Raw genomic sequence first — 19,998 nt, forward strand, 5'->3', positions numbered from 1 at the left:
AAGTTAAAGAAGTATAGGCTGGATGAATGGACTATAAAATGGATAGAGAGTTGGCTAGATCATCAGGCTCAACGGGTAGTGATCAATGGCTCCATGTCTAGCTAGCAGCTGCTCACAAGCGGAGTGCCCCAGAGGTCGGTCTTGGGGCCGGTTTTGTTCAACACCTTCATTAATGATCTGGAGGATGGGGTAGATTGCACCCTCAGCAAGTTTGCAGATGACACTAAGCTAGGGGGAGTGGTAGATACCCTGGAAGGTAGGGATAGGATACAGAGTGACCTAGACAAATTGGAGAATTGGGCCAAAAGAAATCTGATGAGGTTCAACAAGGACAAGTGCAGAGTCTTCCACTTAGAATAGAAGAATACCATGCACAGCTACAGACTGGGGACTGATGAGCTAGGCAGCACTTCTGCAGAAAAGGACCTGGGGGTTCCAGTGGACAAGAAGCTGGATATGAGTTAGCAGTGTGCCCTGGTTGCCAAGAAGGCTAATACCATATTGTACTGCATTAATAGGAGCATTGCCAGCACACTGAGGGAAGTGATTATTCCCCTCTATTCGGCATTGGTGAGGTGGCATTTGGAGTATTGTGTCCAGTTTTGGGCCCCCCACTACAAAAAGAATGTGGACAACTTGGAGAGAGTCCAGGGGAGGGCAACAAAAATTATTAGGGGGCTGGAGCACAAGACTTATGAGGAGAGGCTGAGGGAACTAGACTTGTTTAGTCCGCAAAAGAGAAGAATGAGGGGGGATTTGATAACAGCATTGAACTACCTGAAAGGGGGCTCCAGGGAGGATGGATTAGGTGGTTCTCAATGGTAACAGATGACAGAACAAGGAGCAATGGTCTCAAGTTGCAGTGGGGGAGGTCTAGATTGGATATTAGGAAAAAGCTTTTTCACTAGGAGTGTGGTGAAGCACTGGAATGGGTTACCTAGGGAGGTGGTGGAATCTCCATCTTTAGAGGTTTTTAAGCTGCGGCTTGACAAAGCCCTGGCTGGAATGATTTAGCTGAGGTTTGTCCTGCTTTGAGCAGGAGGTTGAACTAGATGACCTCCTGAGATCCCTTCCAACTCTAAGATTCTATGTGCTTCTTCTCCTTCCTTTTACCTGAATGGACTTCTGAATGCTCTTGTAGACCTGAGACAGAGGCATCAGTGGATAAATAGAATGTGTCAAATGGTGCCATGCAAGGAGCGGGTGGCAAGATGGGTGCCTCCTGGATTAGCACTCTATAGCACTCCTGCATTAGCACTCTATAGAGGATATGCGTTACATTCTAAATGATGATTCAAAAAGAGTTCCAGCAGAAAGGAGAAAGGCTGAGAAGGCTACTGTAGCAGCACCAATGAACCACTACTGAGAAGTAATAAATTAGTCAGGAGAAGGAATTACTAATTTTGGTGGTGGGAAAAAATACAGATTTAGTTTGGTGCAATGTGATGAGAATCTGAGCATGCATGTTGGCATTTATGGCAAGTGTGGGGAGTAGAATTTTTATTGATCTGGCAAGTTTCCTTGAGAATTTTGCAAAGCTGACTTAACTAAGAAAGGGGAGGGAGGGGAACTATTTTTATTCACTGGAAAAACTTCTTTGTCAATCTTTTTCAAAATTATCAAACCAAAACACCCTTCACTGAGGTCTGAGGGATAGAGTTTTAGGTTTAAGACCCCATGTTTGAATTAGAGTTCAAGGACACACTACGAAGAAATTTTTGTCAGAATTCCTAAAAGGTCTCATACACTTCTGGGCTGAAAAACGTAAGTCGTTTCAGACCAGAGATTACTAACCCTAGGAAACAAGGTTTAGACTGAAAGTGCCATTTAAATATCAATAGAGTGTCATTACATGATAAAAAACTAATGAACCTGCTGGCCATAATGCCACAAAATCAAAACACCATGAAAAGGACTTAGCCTGTACATCGTGTCTCAACTAAGAATTTTTAAAAAGACAATCAGGAACACAAAGTGGCAATGGCCACTAAATTATGTATCTACACTTTAAAGGGATTATAGCAGTGGCCCTGTAATTATTTTCTTAAGAAAATCCACAAGTGAGCTTAATATATTGGTTAATAAGAGTGAAGCACTAGCTATTTGCTCCAGTTGGTATAGTGAAAATTTGCTCTACTAAGATTCGCCACACAGCTTCACTAGAGTACTTCCATTTTCAGCAACTTTACTACTCCAATCTAAGCCTTTCTTCAGAGAATGCCAGTCATGCCATTTTGTGCTGTAACCCTGATGTACGCAAAAGTAAACTAGAAAGACTCACTTTCACATCCCATGATTTTTACTTTTGACCATAGGTCCCAAAGATGAAAACCTAGCGCACAAATAACTGTACCATACAGCCACAAATTTATCTCATTTACTGAAATGAATCAGTTCTCTAAAACAGGATTTTAATAGAATCATACCAAGAATATGCTTGTAGAATGACCTTGTGAAGTAAATGTTGACCAACTGCCTGTGATTCAGAGCTAAACCCAAGATCTGTCCAGCAAATCGGAAGTAGTTCAAGTGATCAGGATTTACAGAAGAGTTGCTGTTTGGCTGGAAAGTTGTTCCTATAAAACAAAGGGTTCTATTATATTTAGTCATGGTTTTAGCCTTATCTTACAACTACGGCCTATGTATTTTTACAGTAATTTGAATCTTTCAAATATACATTTAGCAGTTGCAATTTGTTCACAGGACAAGAAGAAAAAACAGTCCTCACCACCCCCCTTTCTGATAACATAAGAACGACCATACTGGGTCAGACCAATGGTCCATCCAGCCCAGTATCCTGTCTTTGGACAGTGGTCAATGCCAGGTGCTTCAGATGGAATGAACATAATAAGTAATCATCAAGTGATCCATCTCGACACCCATTCCCAGCTTCTGGCAAAAAGCAATCCCTGACCATCTAGCTAATAGGCACTGATGGATCTATCCTCCATGAATTTATTAGTTCTTTTTTGCACGCCGTTATAGTCAATTTTCTTGGTGTGACCAATAAGGCAGTGAGAAAAATCAAAAGATAAAAACAATATAAAACTTGTAACTACTTTTCACAACTTATTAAAACTAACTTAAAGCTGAAACATTGATAATTTTTACTGCACAAACAGATTCTTAATATGTCAAACAAAAATTACATTTCCCAGGGCCACAGTATGTTTACCTTCTTCACCTCAATCTATTGAATTGGACAAAAATTTGAATTCCCTCCTTCAGAAATATTTACATTCTTGCTGGTTTTGAGTTAAAGTATAGTTAAAGGTCATCCAGGGAGAAAAAAAAAACATGCATAGCCAAAACTCGCACAAGTTTCAACAGGCAAGGTCTGACATATGAAAAAGTAGGAAGAAATGTTCCTTTGTCGAATTAAGATTTAATTATGTAGTTTCAAGTTCTCAGTATCTTTCTATGTAACAAGAAGTTCAAGCAAGTTCTCCAAGTTATTTGTAAGTTTTTAGAATTAGCATGCATTGTTCAATAGACTACAATTAGAGCCAAACAACTTGCTTAAATGTAGCTGTACTCACCTGTGGTCTGTTTCAAAGCTATTTCTTCTTCTACCAAGTAGTTAATCTACTTGGTTGATTATCTGAAACACTGAAGAGTGTATAAAGATTGACAAGTACAAATTTGTTCTTGTTTTTTTGTTTTAGCATGTTCTAATTCAGATTGTAATTTCTTTATGATAGTCATGTTGAATGAAGTGATTAAAGAAAGAAACAAGTTAAAATAGAATTTTAACAGACAATAATTGTGTTACTACTGGGTCCCACCCAGGCATGCCTCTGAATTATGCCCTCAACATAAAGGAAATAATGAGCTGCTATACATAGGCCCCAATCCTGACAATACTTATGGACAGGCATCATTTTACTCACAGAAGCAGTTCCATGGTTATTCACATGGCTAAAACTGTGAACTTTAAGTGCTTGCAGGATTAGAGCCTAACCACTCCCTTTCATCTATCTGAAACATAGTGAAAGAAAGTTCAGTTCCTCTCCCACATCTTCCTGAATCTTTTTTCCCCAGCTTTCAGGATGAAATATTTGCTGGCTGAATTCTCTTTGCCATTTCCTAAGAAACTGGTAGAAGAGATGAGTGAGGCAGTCCCTACTAATGAAGAAAACTTTGTGGCTAGAAGATCTGTTGGGTACCCAAGAGACAAGAAGGCAGGCACAGAAGCCAGGCAGCAGGTAAGAGACAAGAAGCAGGCAGCAGTTCCAGGGAGATGAACAGCTGATTTTACTACAGAAATCAATTGTGGGGCTGATGTCAAGAAGGGAAAAAAAACTCCCCAGATCCTACTCACACCAGCCCAGACATAAAAGTAACTGCAAGGGGAAATACAGCATCTTCCTGCTGCTGATTTGGATTGCCAGTTTTCAACCGAAAAGTCCGCTCGAAAAGGGAACTTGGCAGCGTCTGGTTACATGCAGTAACCAGCCTCCACCACCAGGAGGCGGGAAGAGCAGTCACCACAGCTGGCGCCCAGAGGCACATTCAGGAAGTGCCCGGCACCAGCAGAGAGAGGTACCAGCCACTCCCGCTCTCCAACTCTGCCCACTCACCGCTCTTCCATCCCCAGAGCACGGCTCACCCTCCCTCTCCCTGCCCCAGTAACTGACCCCTGGAGCATGGCTCTCTCCCCAACATCCTGACCTAGTCACCCCTCCTCCCATAGACCCCTACACTCAGCTGGCACAGGGAGGGAGATGGAGAGAGCAGCAAGCGTGGATTGGGGAGAGAGGAGCAGGAGGACAGGAAGGAAGAAGCAGAGCACGGGGTGGGAGAGGTCCCGGCATTCAGTGTCCGGTTTTCCCAGATTAGAAAGTTGACCACCCTACTGCTGATACATGAGGTATGTCTTCTTGCAACCAGGAAAAAAAGAGAGAAAGATTAAACTAGGAACTTAATAAAATCCTATTTTAGCTTTCTCCACCCCTGCCAAAGAAAGAGCTATATTGGCGTGTAAGTCAGCGACACTTCAGCCTACAAAAGGTGCTTGCAATAATAGTTAATGGACAGTGCACACTATTTCTTTATTAGCAAAGGACTTTTTCTGTTGTTCATACCCTAATTGATAACAGTTTACATTATGAAACACTTATCTGACCTTTTCCTTGGATTATGAACATTTGCTGAAGCAAAATTTAAAGTTAGAGAATGAGAGATACCAACATACCATCAGCTGACTGGGTGAACAGTGCATAATCTGGGTTAACTATCTCATTGGATAAGATATCAAACCATTCGCGTACCACGCCTTGACCCTATGTCAAAAAGATAAAATACAGCACAAAGAAATTTAATTTTACAAATAGTTTAACAGAATTGGGTAGCCAAATATATTTCATAAACAAAAGCATTACAGTATTGTTAAAATTCATTTCGATTCAAAATTTATTTAGAATTGGTATAAGTGATATTTATATGCATATCAAAAATTGTTTCTGACAATTTTACCCACCATGCCTTCTTCACCATGGAATCGCACCGCAATCCCCTGCTTTAGCTTTGCACAATTTGCTTTAGACACAACTTCACAGCTACTCCTAAAAATAGAATCTAAATATGAAACACTAGTTAATTTTATATCTCAAAAATCTGATTCACAAAAATCACAAAAATATTATGCACTTTATACATGCACTTTTCTCTTTTTAGTGTAATACCTCTGTGAACCAACAGGATGTCATTTTCATTGACTGGCCTGTGCACCATGTCTGAATCTGGTTGTCCAGAGTGCAAATGTTCATAGAACCACTCACAGCGATCTTTAAAGGGCTACAAAACAAAACAGGTGAAACATGCTCAATGTATTAGTCCATCATTCTCAAGGCTGGTAATCAAAGCATTCTGTTAAATTCGCTTTAAATATTAAGCTGCAGTGAGGGACTTCATTAAAGAGTAATTAGCAACCATTTCAACAAGATTTCACAAAGGGAATAAAAGCAAAATCAAGCACTAATCCTACTAAAAGAATACAAACATTTTGTAGAACTCATTTTTGCATTTGGAAAAGACAACAATTCAAACGCTTATGTCCAGGCACTTTGAATGTTAGATCTGTAATTGAATACATTCGCAACCAATTAGCTCACTTTCAAGTTCAATAATGAATTCTCATGAAAGTTTTCTTTGAAACTATCCTCCACATTGTCTATTTAGCATATCACAAACATGTGCTCCCTCCCTTACCCCTCATTTTTCCCTATGCTATAATATGACTTCACTGAATAAGATGATGGAAGAGACCTTCTATAAATAAGCAAACTCAGTATATATATTTAAATCACTTATTTTCTTCTATTTTGTTTGAGAAAAATTCAATACATCTGGTTTGATCTTGACCCAAATTAGACCCTGATTATATTACAAGCACAGCCATATTTTTGTAACCAATGACACCCAGGTAATCCAGTTATATGTTTATGTCTTTCACTACATTATTTCCATCTCACTACCATAGTTAAAATACAATTGTACATGTACACCTACTATGCTATCTGCATCAATGCATTCTGGGATGTAGGCAGCTGGCAACAGAATGCTTAGAGAAAATGCCAGGAGAAGCACTGGAGATTAAATGTTCAGGGAAGGACTGGCCACACCAGTTACACGGGCAAACTCAGAGGTCCTTTCCACACAGGACAAGAAAAAAAATGCAGAACTGATTACAGGAAGCAAACTAGTTCTGGTAGTATAACACTGTTGGTTATCAGCTGTGGCAGCTGAGTGTTTACAGCCAACCATGCCACTAAGTGGCTACAAACTTAGTTAAATGCTGTAGCAAAGCACTCTTCTTCTTCGGCTATGCCTCGATACACAGATAATGTCTGCACTAAGAGTTCATTGGTGGATTTTTAGGTGGCTAAAGAGCCCAATTCGTGCCTGCCGATTTTCCCACAAAAGCGACACGTGTAATCTAGGAGAAGATACAGTTGTTGGCTAGAGTTCTGTCCTTTCTTTCCTCCTTTGTCGCTTCTCTGTCTCATGAGCATGTCTGTTCTCCTCAAAATAGGTTGTAGGTTGGTGTTTGGTATGGCGCTACAGTATTCTGTTCTGCACCAAGTCCTCCCAGTTTGTTGGATTGATATCACCCATTTTAAGGGGGTACTTTCAGTATGTCTTTGAAGCACTTCCGCTGTCCTCCACAAGCCCTTCTTCCCTGACTTAACTGACAGAAGAGGATTTGCTTTGGGAGGCGAGTGTCAAGCATACATACACAGTGGCCATCCCAACGAAGTTAGTATTTCATGACGTGTGCTTCTACGCTACTGATGTTGGCTGCAGAGATAAGGCTGAGGTTATTGCGTCTATCTTCCCAACTGATCCTGAGGAACCACTCCAGCCACTTGAGACATTGTCTATAGGTCACCCAGGTTTCATACCCATAGAGGAGGGTGGGGATGACAACTGCCTTGTAGACCAAGAGATCTGCAAACAGGCTCCAAGATCTGTCACTGAAGACTCGTTTAATTAGTCTTCCAAAGTATGTGCGGGCACAGCGGATCCTGTATTCAATTTCTGTGTTAACGCTAGCTGTTTGGGAGAGGTGGCTGCCAAGGTATGGGAAATAGTCCACATTATCCAGGGGTTCTCTGCCGCTGGTGATTTGTGGAGTTTGCGTAGGTGAGAGCTGGTAGGGTACCTTGGTTTTTCCAATGTTGAGAGACAGAGAGAGAGAGAGAGACAGAGACACACACCCAGGCTGTGATAGGCACCTGCACAAAGATTTAGGGTACTCTGCAGTTCAGCTTCTGTGTGCGCGAGGATGATGCAATATCTGCATACTAATCAGTGATGCCAATTCTCGTGTTCTTAGATTTTGTTTGGAGATGTCGGAGATTGAAGAGTTGGCCGTCCAAACGATACTCAATCCCGATTATGTCAGAAAGGCGGTCACAGATGAGAATCAGGATGAGTCACAGATGAGAATCAGGATCACAGCAGAGTTGGGAGCCACATCCAAATCTGGCACTGAAATCTCCCAGAAGGATGAGACTGTCTTCCTTAGGTGTGGCTGTGAGGACTGCATCGAAAGTACTATAAAACTGCTCCTTGTCTTCGTCATTGAGTATTGGGGCATATGCACCGATGACCGTGGCATATTGGTTGTTGCTGTGCTTGAGCTGAAGAGTCATGAGACGCTCACTGATCCACACAGGAAGATCCAAAAGCTGACTGGCGATCTTATTTTTGATGGCAACACCAATCCTGTGGATGCGTCTCTCTTCAGGTGGCTTTTCCTTTCCAAAAGAAGTATAGCCACCTCCATCCTCTTTTAATTGGCCCTCATCAGCCCAGCAGGTCTCACTAAGGACAGCAATGGCAATGTTGAGTCTTGCCAGTTCTCTGGCAATTATGGCAGTTCTTTCTGGGCATTCACTATTCTGAGAATCCATAATGGTGCAGACATTCCAGGTGGCAAAATTCATTGTCTTGTATCTCTTATTTCAGCCGCAGAGTTGAGTCATCTCACTGGATGTGGGCATCCAGTTGGAGTGTAAGACAGCCTGTTTGGGGCACCTTTTCTAGCCTGCTCCCCATTTAGAGTGAGCAGAGGGGATTCTAAAAAGGCCTGCTTAGTCGCAGCTGCCGAAATGCACTTCTATCTCATCCAAGCACAAGATGACCATCACACAGCTGCAGCCTGCATGCACATCTGTGACTGAAGACTGCCAGAGATCACTGCTCCTGTCTTCCTGCCACTCATCCGTCACCACAGGACTTTATGTGGGTGTGAGCCCTTTGTCAGAGGAGTGCACATGAAATCTTTTAACGTGGGGAAACCAGTGCGCAGGTGGTAACCACACGAAGTTTGACAGGAGAAAAACCTGGCCCAGTGGCAAGGAAATCCAAGACAACCAGGGGCCTCCCTCCTGCTGCAGCCCTCATCCACCTTCACAGCCAGAGAGCTCTAAAAGATCCTCTTATGCGCCCAATCCGCTATTGGGGTTTTGTGGGGTTTGGACTGTATTTAGTCAGGAGCATCACCTCAGATCTGCTCATGAAGAGTGACCCTACCAGGAGTACGAAAACTCTAGACGATATAGCTCTGAGGGTCATTAGCCAACACAAGCCTCTCCGCCATGACAAGGTTGCAGTCTATCCAGAGAGGACTGACAACTAACACACTCCTCAAATCCCACTCTGAAAAGTTAGTCACATGGCCATGGATTTAGGTTCATTAAATCTTTAATTTCTTAAAATAAATCTCTTGCTTTGTCGACTGTGGAGGAGAGGGGAATCCTCTCCACACCTTTATAACTCTCAAAATACAGAATTTCTTTAAAGAGGTTTTTGCTAATCAGGCAGCATGGCTAAGAGCTAGCCTACATGCCTTCTTAGGATTTGAGCAAATCTTTAGAGAAACTGGTCTAAAGGACCAACAAAAATGGTTTCTTACCCTAGGTCTTTCTAATCAGCAGGACTACAGAGAATATTTCTGGGGATCATCTGGTGATTTCCTAATAAGGGTGCTCTCTTGTACAATTTGTTAAAGACTGAACGAAACACAATGTGTTGCCCATGAGCCACCCTAACTCACCAACAGGCCTAATGCAGATTTGGATAAAGATCACATTGTAGCAGATGCTCACGTGTGTTTTTTTATGTGCAGCATCAATATGCTCGGTAGCAACTGATTGTACTGGGTTTTGTTTCTTGTCTTGTCACTTAACTCATTGGAACACAAAAAAATGAAAGCAGGGAATTGCAAGAACACCTGAGTGTTTTAATTTCAGATGGCATGTGACAAGTGGTAAGACGTATACTACAGACAGCAAGGGAGTGCCCTGGCAGCATGATATCTGACTGGAGTAAGCAGCCATAACAGATTATAAAACTGATGACTCAGGCTAATTATTGGGCAGCTATGGGCCAGAAACAGTTGTCACAATTGTTCTCAAATGTAATTCACTTATATTTTGAGAGAAAAATATAGTTAAAACATTTAGCAAATATTTAAATGTTTAAGCTCAAATACTAGACATAGTTAACCTTCACTCTTTAAGATGAGATAGTACTTTATAGCTGTGCAAATGACTGTTGTATTAAAGTTGTAAATAAGCTGTGCTTAACATTTACCTGTGCTTTTATGATGTACATAAATCTGGACATCAGTTCAGGGCACTCAAGAAGAAAATGAAAGTGGTCAAAAATAATTTTGGGGTTTCTGAAAGAAAAATATTTTAGATTGGAAGTTTACTAGTTGCAGGTGCACAGATCTAACTAAAATCTTATGACAGAACTGAGCATATCTAAAAAGAAGCATTTTAAAAAGTCTAACAAAACAAAAATGTTACAGGATATTTTCAAACAACACTGCCAGTGCATTAAGTGTGTTTTCCTGACTGACTTTTGTGGCAGGCTTGCATTACCTCACCCCTTATCTATGGAGGTCAAAGTGGCTCTCTAGAAAGAGGACCAGATGGTAGACTGAGCAATCCTCAGAGAAACCTTAGGAACAGCCAAGCATAAGAAGAAGACAAACTACATTGTATGTTTCATTCAGTGTTCCTTTTTCAAGTAAACCAAACCCTTGGCTGGGGAACAGAGGGTAAATTTTAACCTGTCACATGTGGGCTGTATTTTGAGAAAGGCAGGGGACGGCAGCTACTCGCAGAACAATAGTTCTAGTTCTTTCTTGACAAGTTTTGGGATGTGAAACATACAGAATTGTTGTTTACCTTCATTTAAGCTTCATTCCTGCAAATGCCTGTGTACATAAATCATTTGTGCACAGGAGTATTTCCACGGAGTTCAGTAAGTCTAACAACATGAATAAAGTTAAATGTGTATGAATACATGCTAGATCAGGACTGTACCCAGCAACATACACCTCTGAATCATAATTAAATATGAATGTGTGACTAACATTTTAGGTAAATAAAAATATTAAACTTCTGAAGGCCTACCGGTTAACAAAGCACTTAAGAACATTGTCATGTTTGCAGACAAATTCTATAAAACGAGGCGACGTCATCCTGTAATACAAATAAAATGTACTCAATTGTAAAATATTTTTGTTGAATGAAAATAAAAGGAATGCAGAATCTTAGATCATACAAGAAAAAAAATCTTATGTAATCCCTGTATAATGTCACAGTAAAGGACTTTTCTGGTACATAATTAATTAGATATAGTATAAGATTAAAACCACCACCAAGGATGCAAGGTAAAGCAATCAAAAAGGTAATAAGTGTTAAAGCCTGGCCATGTAGCCTGACTGGTAACTCTGCTCTCCTGGACATATGGTTTATGTTATAACTTAATTGCATGATCGCATGCTTTTTTTCTGCAGGACTTTTGCTTCATTCACTATGCAGGTAGGAACATATGTACTGGATAACACAAATTAGCACACATCCTTTCTATACTACTCTATTAAGAGCACCTAACATCTTCAGTTTATCTTTAATTATATGGAGGATGTTAAAAGTTCCCCCCAAAACACATAGTAATGTTAACTGTTTAACCTAGATTGCAAAGGATATTAACATCTGAAGATGAACTAAAACATTTAGTATAAAACAGATACTAAGGGCTTGTCTACACATACATTGCTGAAGAGGCACAATTTTATCAATGCAGCAGTAGTGCATTAGTGAAGATGCTACCCATACTGACAGTAGGTAGGTACTCCACCTCCCCAAAAGATGGTAGCTATGTCAACAGGAGAAGCCCTCCAGTCAAAATCAGCACTATCTACCTACACTGGGGTTAGATCAGTGTAACTGCATCGCTCAGGCATGTGGATTTTCCACACCTCTCAGTGACAATTATACCAACGTCTTTAGTTTAGACCAATGGTTCTCAACCTTTCCAGACTACTGTACCCCTTTCAGGAGACTGATTTGTCTTGAGAACCCCAGGTTTCACCTTACTTAAAAACTACTTGCTTACAAAATCAGGCATAAAAATACAAAAGGGTCACAGCACACTACTGAAAAATTGCTCATTTTTAGCATATAATTATAAAATAAATTGGAATAAAATATTGTACTTACATTTCAGCATACAGTTTATAGAACAGTATAAAGTCATTGTCTGTATGAAATTTTAGTTTGTACTGACTTCGCTAGTACTTTTTATGTAGCGTGTTGTAAAACTCAGCAAATACCTCAATGAGTTGATGTGCCCCCTCAAAGACCTCTGGTACACATATCCCTGGTTGAAAACCACTGGTTTAGACTCAACTAAAGATATGAATATGATCATTACCTTTTACCTGCCCTCACCAGAACTCAGAATCTTGCATTTCTCCAACAAGTGGTGACAACATGAAACATCTCAAACATTTTAGGGAACTGCATCTTTTACATTGCTTTAGGTTTCTGATTTATCAGTTCTTGCAAGAGAAAGGTTCTTGAACTTCAGGTCTTGACAGATAAAACAAGGTTACTTACCAGTAACTGACGTTCTTCAGGATGTGTTGCTCATATCTACTCCACTATAGATGAGTGTATGCTACCGTGCACGTTTCCTGGAACTTTTTTCCCCTTAGCAGATCCCTTAGGGCTGGCTCTGGTGCCCCTGGAGCTCCGCACACATGCCACGGTACATGAGGCAATGCCGGTCCTATGCCCCCTCAGTCCCTTCTTTCTGCCAACTTCGGCATCGGGGACGGGGGGTGGGTTGTGGAATGGACATGAGCAACACATCTCGAAGAACATCAGTTACTGGTAAGTAACCTTGTTTTCTTCTTTGAGTGATTGCTCATGTCCAGTCCACTATAGGTGACTAACAAGCAATACCTTGGAGGTGGGTAGGAGTTACCAGTGAGCTGCCCTCAGCACTGCTCTGCCAAATCCTGCCTCCAATCTCACCTGCTGGACGACAGCGTAGTGGGACATGAAGGTATGCACCGACGACCAGGTGGCAGCTTTGCAGATGTCCTGCAGGGGCACTCTCTCCAGGAAGGCTGTAGATGAGGCTTGAGCTCTGGTTGAGTGCACTGTGATGGTTCCCGGAAGCGGCACCCTCTCCTGCTCGTAGCAGAACTTGATGCATGATGTAATCCAAGAGGAGATGTGCTGGGTGGAGACAGGTGAGCCTTTCATCCGGTCAGCCACTGCGATGAAGAGCTGCGTCTACTTCTGGAATGGCTTTATATGCTTGATGTAGCAGGCCAGGGCTCATCTCACGTCCACCAAATACCATCTCCTCTCCTCCTCCGAACCATGCGGTCTGGGAAAAAACACGGGGAGAAAAATATCTTGGTTACAATGAAATTGGGAAACCACCTTGGGCAGGAAGGCCGGATGCGGTCTTAACTGCACCTTATCCTTATAAAATATTGTACAAGGGGCTCCAAGGTCAAGGCCCTAATCTCAGAGACCCTCTTAGCTGAGGTAATGGCCACCAGGAAGGCTAACTTCCATGAACGCATGAGCAGAGGACATGAAGTCATGGGTTCAAAGGGGGGCCCCGTGAGTCTCGAGAGGACCAGGCTGAGATCCCAGGGAGGCACCGGATCACGGACCTGCAGATAGAGCATCTCCATACCCTTGAGGAACCTGATCGACATGGAATGGGAGAACAGGGATCTCTCCCCCCTAGCGGCTGATGGAAGGCCGAAATGGCCGCCAAGTGAACCCTCAACAAGGCCAGCGACAGACCCTGGAGCTTTAGCTGGAGCAGGTACTCCAGGATCGCCTATATAGGCGAGAGGCTGGGCGGAATACCACGGGACTCTGCCCAACTTTCAGGCCCAGGGAGCAAAGCATGGCCCTGGAGTCCTTCAGACCATGCAACTTCGCATCGGTCTGATCAGAGAATAGCGCCGACCCATCAAAGGGGAGGTCCTGAATCGATTGCTGCACCTCATGGGACAGGCCAGGGGATTGCAGCCACGAGCACCTTCTCATGGAAATGGCGGAGACTATTGCCCTACCTGCCGAGTCAGCAATGTCACTGGATGTCTGGAGTGCTGCCCTAGCCACTGTGATTCCTTCATCCAGGATGGTGGTAAAGTCTGCGGCATGGTCCTGGGGCAGGGCCCCCGCCAATTGCCTGAGGGAGTTCCACAAGTTAAAATTATATCTACCCAGGAGGGCCTGATGGTTGGCAATCTTGAACTGCAGGGCTGCCATGGAATAAATCTTTCTCCCACACAAATCCAGCTTTTTGTTTTGTCTTTGTTCTTGGGAGTGGAATCTAGCTGACCTTGCCTGTCCCACTGGTTGGCTGTGTCTACCACCAAGGTTCCCAGGGCCGGGTGAGTGAACAAATACTCGAACCCTTCGGCCAGGACATATTACTTTTTCTCAGCCATCTTTGACGTACGCCCAACCGAGGAAGGGGTTTGCCACAGGGCCTTTACAATTTTGAGGACCCTATCATGGATTAGTAAGGTCACTCTAGCTGGGGAGCCGCTGCCAGCACATTGAAGAGGGTATCATTGGCCTCCTCTAACTCCTTCATCTCCAGCCCCAAGTTAGAGGCCACCCTCTTGAGCAGCTCCTGATGCACCCTGAAATCCTCCAGTGGCACCATGTGGTCCCAGGAGATTGCCTTGTCTGGTGAGAAGGAAGAGGACTGCCGGGGCGCATCCTGTGGATGCTCCCCCACCTGACTAAGGGATGCACCCTTAGAGGGTCAGACTCCTCATCTGAGTGGTGTCTATGGGCCTTCTCCTGGGCCGGGGGCACGGACTGAACCCCCAGTGACAGGGTGGATTGGGGTCCTAGCCCCATATGGACGCCCCATGGAGCCCAATAAGGCCATTGTTGCGCCCAATGTCCCTGGGGCCAACCTGGGGCTGACTGCGCCACCAGCTGAGACACCGTGTGGGGGCATCGGCTGTCCCAACGACTGTCCCCCCCTGTGGGAACCCAAGCCACTGGACCAGCGGTGCTGTGCACGTCCTCAGTTCCGGGTGCCCTTCCGTGCCAGGGACCGTCCTCTCGACGCCTCCAACCTGGAGGACGACGAGGTCTGCCACCATCGCCACGAGCGGTGCCGACAAGCAGAGGTGCGCTCCAAAGAGCTCGAGGTACCGGAGCGTCGTCTCAGTACCGATGACTTGCGGTGCTGCTTGCCCTTAGGTGTCCAAGATGGGTGCCACTATGAATTCTGTGGTGCTGAGCCGGACTCCAGTGACCGGGTTCCGCACTGGGAGCTGCGCGGTGCCGGGCCCTCTGATGGCGACCGGGTTCTGCGCCGCCTCGGTGCGAGTGAACTCCTCAGTGCCAGAGATCTGGAACGGGAGCTGTCCGAGCGCTGCCTGGCAGATCTCGACCGATGCCACCTCTTGGCCTGTGCTGCTTCCAGTGCCGGGAACCAACGTCGGCACCGAAAGGGAGAATCCTCATCCTGAGTCAAAGCAGGCCGGCTCAACAACACCAACCTGGAGCAACTGCTGGAGGAGCGTCCTCGCTCTACCCCGGTGGCCGATCGATGGGAGATCTTCCTCCCCATACCGGAGATCTCCACTGCCCTTCGGGAGGTTTATCCCGGAACACCGGCCCCTTCTCCCTCGGCAGGGAGGTGGGGGAACGGAGGTGGCGTAGGCAAGGCCAACAACGCTCTTGCCCCCTTAAAAGCCTCCGGTGTTAACGGCATTGGCAGGGGCAGTCTCCCACTCCCAGGAGTCAGGGGAGGCTCCCTGACAAGAGATGCAGGCACCGGAGAACACCTGATAGGTCAAGTTTGGTGCATCTCCGCATTCGACTCTGCCCATACTGACGGCGCAGGGGAGTGTCCGTGCTCCACGCGGTCTCTTCTTCTTAGGCACCGGAGATGTTGCTCGGTGCCGAGTCGAGCCGGGTGCCAGTGATGCACTCTGCATGGAGTTACGCTCGGTGCCAAGGTGGAGTGGGACAGCTCGGATGCCGGGTGGAGCACTGCCTCCATGAGCAGGGCTTTTAACCAGATCTCTCGGTCCTTCTGAATCTGCGGTTTAAAAGCCCTTCAGAACTTGCATGCATCTTTTCTGTGCTCTTCCCCCAAGCACTTAAGGCACCGATCGTGGGAGTCGCTAAGCAAGAAGGCCTTCCCGCAGGAGGCACACGATTTAAATCCCAGAGACTGGGGCATAGCCCAGCCACTCTAAGTCCCCGCAGGGATTTACTTATCTAATTACACTTAACAACTCCTTAAAGCTAACTAAACTACTTTGAAGAACTAATAGTTCTAAGAAGGGGAATAGAACTTGCAGAGAGCAACTAGTTCCAACAACTGTCACAGGCGGAAAGAAGGAACCGAGGGGGCATAGGGCAGGCAGTGCCTCATATACTGCGGCATGTGCACGAGACTCCAGGGGGCACCAGAGACGGCCCTACAGGATCTGCTAAGGGGAAAAAAGTTCCAGGAACCGTGCACGGTGGCGTGCACTCACCTACAGTGGAATGGACATGAGCAATCACTCAAAGAAGAAAAGGAAATTGTTTTTAAAAATATATTAAATGCTTTTAAACATTTTTATGTTTTTTAGCCTACCCTAGATCTATATTCAGTATTGTGTTAACCAATTTGAGTGGTTAAAAGTTTGTACAATTATAATCTTCACTTAAAGTTGGAATACTATTTTAACCTATGTTCTTAGTTTTCCAAAATATATTTAATATTTAGAAAGAGTGGGAGACTGTAAAAGTTTGACTCCCTTCTCAACTTAAAAAGAGGACGTTTTGCTCAACGTGTCAGAAAACCTGCATCTACAACTTATCAGCCTGTAATTCATTTTGCTCTGTTGGGAATAACCTCTGGATTCAATTCTAGTATTTTGGAGTTAGACAAGAAGCTTTTTTATTACTCTTCCTCCTCCTGAGTATATTTGTGAAAGCAGAAGAATTTTCTCTGAGACTTGAGTTGTGAAAAAAACAAGTGTTGCATTGACAGTGAAATACTCTTAGCCTCAGAAAAACGGAGGGAGCAGCAATACGAGATCTCCTACACTATCCCACTAACACTAACAGTGTCCTGCTTCTAGGGCAAGTAGCATATTCTCATACAAAGTTCAATCCTTTATGTCCAACAGATTAACAAGAATTCAGTTATGACGAAGACACTTGTCTACTAACTAGGTATCGGACTGAGACCACCAATGTATTTCACATAGGCCACTGGAAGAGATGTCATATAGAAACAACTTTTTAGTGTCTGCTAACCTGGGATGGAATTCACAGTGGGGGTGACCTAGAAATGAAAGGTTTTGTATCCCATTACAATCCTCTGAGACAACAGGTCAGAGGAGTTCTGTCCCTGTTGCTTATTTTTGCATGAAATGAGAGTTCTGGTTTTTCTGACATTACAATTGTAGTTATGAAGACAATTATGTGAAAGTAGGGAGGATTTCTCATGTGAAATATAAAACAGTAGTTGAACCCCAGGAAATCATGTTTTCCCACAAATATCACATGTAAAAAGACAAAAAGCAAAAACTACTCAAGATACTCAACGTGAGCAAAATTGCATCACGAGTTTTCATGAGATAGCAGCAGCACTGAGAAAAGGAAGATGTGCTGCATTGTTTAGAAATGTTAGAGCTGGAAAAATAATAAAATACTTTAACAAATGAAAGCATTATAGAACCATCCCTTGATTGTCATTAGTTTCATATACCAGTATTCATATTTTCACAAGCACAGATTAATTTTAAAAAATAAATTTTAGGTAACAAGCAGAATTTTCCTTACCCCGGAGGCATCTGACAGGAGCAGCACATATAAAACGCTTGAATGACAGCACTTAGCCTGTTTGCTGTCACTGAGATAACATCCTGGCAATCCGCACAAGCTTCCTGCGTCCTCGCAACGTCATATGCTTTAGAATCCCCTGTGTCAATAGATAGCTTTTCTCTGCTCTCAGTTCCTGCAGCGTCAAAGGGAGGCTTAAGAGTAGCATCCTGCTGATTTGGCCCTTTTTGTTTTAGTAAAATGGAAGTAATGTTGGCAGAGTCCTTTTTGTTTTTCATCAATTCTGTAGCTATTAGAACTAGCCACTCATCTAATGAGTGCCAGAGTAATTCCAGGGGCTGCAATGCACAAGGAAATGACAAAAAAGCTAATTGGACATATTTGTGAATATTAAAAATAAGATCATGCCATAAATATGAAAGACAATTACAGCAGGAGTTCCATGCAAATGATGAAGCTGCTATATTAAATTCTAATAAAACTAATCTCACAGACGGAGTCATGTAAATCCTTTTACATACCCATATACTAATCTAAAAACAAACAAACAAACGAGGAGAAAGAGGGGGAGAAATAAAGTAGTAGATAAACAGAGATATACAATAGCCTTGTGTTTTATACCAACTTTAATTTTCTCTTACTCACACCCATACACACACATTGGTCCAGCAGTTGCTCTATACATGCTAATAACCACAGGTAGTGCTATCCTGACTGGTAGGGTCAAGCAGTGAGACAGAGCGATGAAATTCAAGTCCTAACAATCCTCAGTATACTATTTGAAATATTGAAACTAGTCTGTTCTTTTTTAAACCTAGGTCAAGCAAGCTGCCCAACCAGGTGGACCCCAGCACCTGTACAGAGCTCCACTTAAATCAACAGGGCTCCATGCAAGCACACTCCACCCACTGACAGAGTTTGCCAGAGCAGGACCAAAATTAATACTTTTGTGAATAGTTCTGATAGTATCAGAATTCATATTGCGAATAAGATTATTATTACTGGCTAGAAACAAGTTTATTTGTAATAATTATGCAAGTTTCCCCACTGTCTTGTAAAAAAAATCTCATTCGCTATTTTACAAAAAGATATTCATAGAGCAGTTTGTTTTCTACAAGACAAAATATTTTGTATCTATTTTGTTCAAGACCACAGCTCATTGGAGGCATAACTGAAGAGTATGGATTAAGTAAGGCAGCTTTTGTATGCACACACTATCATCAGCTCCTCCCCCATCTTAAAAGCATTATTTGCAGAGGTACAGTAGAACCCCATTTATCCAATCTAATTGGGACTGGGGCCAGGACAGATCAGATCATCAAAAAACTTAGGAAAAAACGGGGAATGGGAAAATGTGATGCTGCAGCACCATCTAGTGGCCAAAGGAAAGATCACCCGCTTCTGGCCTTGGAGTCCTGGTTGTTCTGTAAATGGGGAGAGCCTGTTAAGGGACGGGTCAGATAAATGGGGTTCTACTGTACTTGAAAAGTGGGATCAGGACGTCTGTTTCTGTCACTTACTGATATCTGTTTTCTTTGCACCCCTGCTGACCATACAATATCTGGGTGACTCTCCTTGGGGGTCACCTCAACTGAGTGCTTCAACATAGTTGCCCTTTTTACTCCAATCACTCTCACAAGGAATCAGAAGATTGGTTTCCCTCCCAAGATGCATGACTGACTTTACCACAAAATAATGCAAGACTTAAAATGTTTTTAATTAAAACAAGATTTACTGAATCTATAGAAAAGTCAGATTAAAAAGTAGCTGTATGCATAACATATATACTAAGAAAGACAAAAGCTAGATAGGCATTTGCTGGATTAGCCTTGCATTTCTAAAGCATTCTTTCTTTTAAGTATGTCAGAAACTCATGTTGTCAGACACCCTTCTTTCTTGATTTCTTAGGACTCAGGTTTTTAATTCTCAGTTCCATTATGCCTCTCAGATTCATTTGCATTTGACTTGCAACGTTAGATGCCCTCCAGGCACCACTGGTATTCCTTGAGGTCTGACCACAAATTCATTCAGGATTTGAAGTTGTGGTCTAAACAGTTTCAGTTCCTGTTTTCCATTTCTACTTTATGACTTACCCAATGTTCTCTCTCAGTCTCACTCTCTTCCCTTCCCCACCTCCTCCCCAAGGCTATCTACATTTTATGCCTGCATTAATAACCATGCCTACTTGATTGAAGCTGTCACCAAGAAACCAACGTAGTCTGCTTTTAAAAATGCAGGCATTGCTTCATTATAGAATGGTAAGAATAGAATTAAATTCATTCTATATCCAGTATGAATCAGGAAAGAATAACTGATCTCCGTTTTCCCCTTGCGCAAGGAGCTGTAC

The 19,998-nt window shown here is 43.2% G+C and overlaps 1 protein-coding gene across 3 annotated transcripts in view; it reads right to left on the reverse strand.

Annotated features, from left to right (window-relative positions):
- The window catches only part of HACE1 (HECT domain and ankyrin repeat containing E3 ubiquitin protein ligase 1), an 86,396-nt gene that overhangs the window by 28,804 nt on the left and 37,594 nt on the right, over window positions 1–19,998 (reverse strand). For all 3 annotated transcript variants that reach the window (XM_067546525.1, XM_067546526.1, XM_067546524.1), the window contains exons 12-18: window positions 17,652–17,989; window positions 10,932–11,000; window positions 10,102–10,189; window positions 5,685–5,796; window positions 5,480–5,577; window positions 5,195–5,282; window positions 2,427–2,576 (exon numbers count right to left, since the gene is read on the reverse strand). In XM_067546525.1, coding sequence (XP_067402626.1) covers window positions 2,427–2,576; window positions 5,195–5,282; window positions 5,480–5,577; window positions 5,685–5,796; window positions 10,102–10,189; window positions 10,932–11,000; window positions 17,652–17,989 — 943 coding nt within the window. The remainder of the gene's footprint in view (window positions 1–2,426; window positions 2,577–5,194; window positions 5,283–5,479; window positions 5,578–5,684; window positions 5,797–10,101; window positions 10,190–10,931; window positions 11,001–17,651; window positions 17,990–19,998) is intronic.

This window comes from Emydura macquarii, unplaced genomic scaffold, assembly GCF_026122565.2.
Source record: "Emydura macquarii macquarii isolate MOO-44397 ecotype Brisbane River unplaced genomic scaffold, CSIRO-AGI_Emac_v2 contig_1146, whole genome shotgun sequence".
Classification (NCBI taxonomy): Eukaryota; Metazoa; Chordata; order Testudines; family Chelidae; genus Emydura; species Emydura macquarii.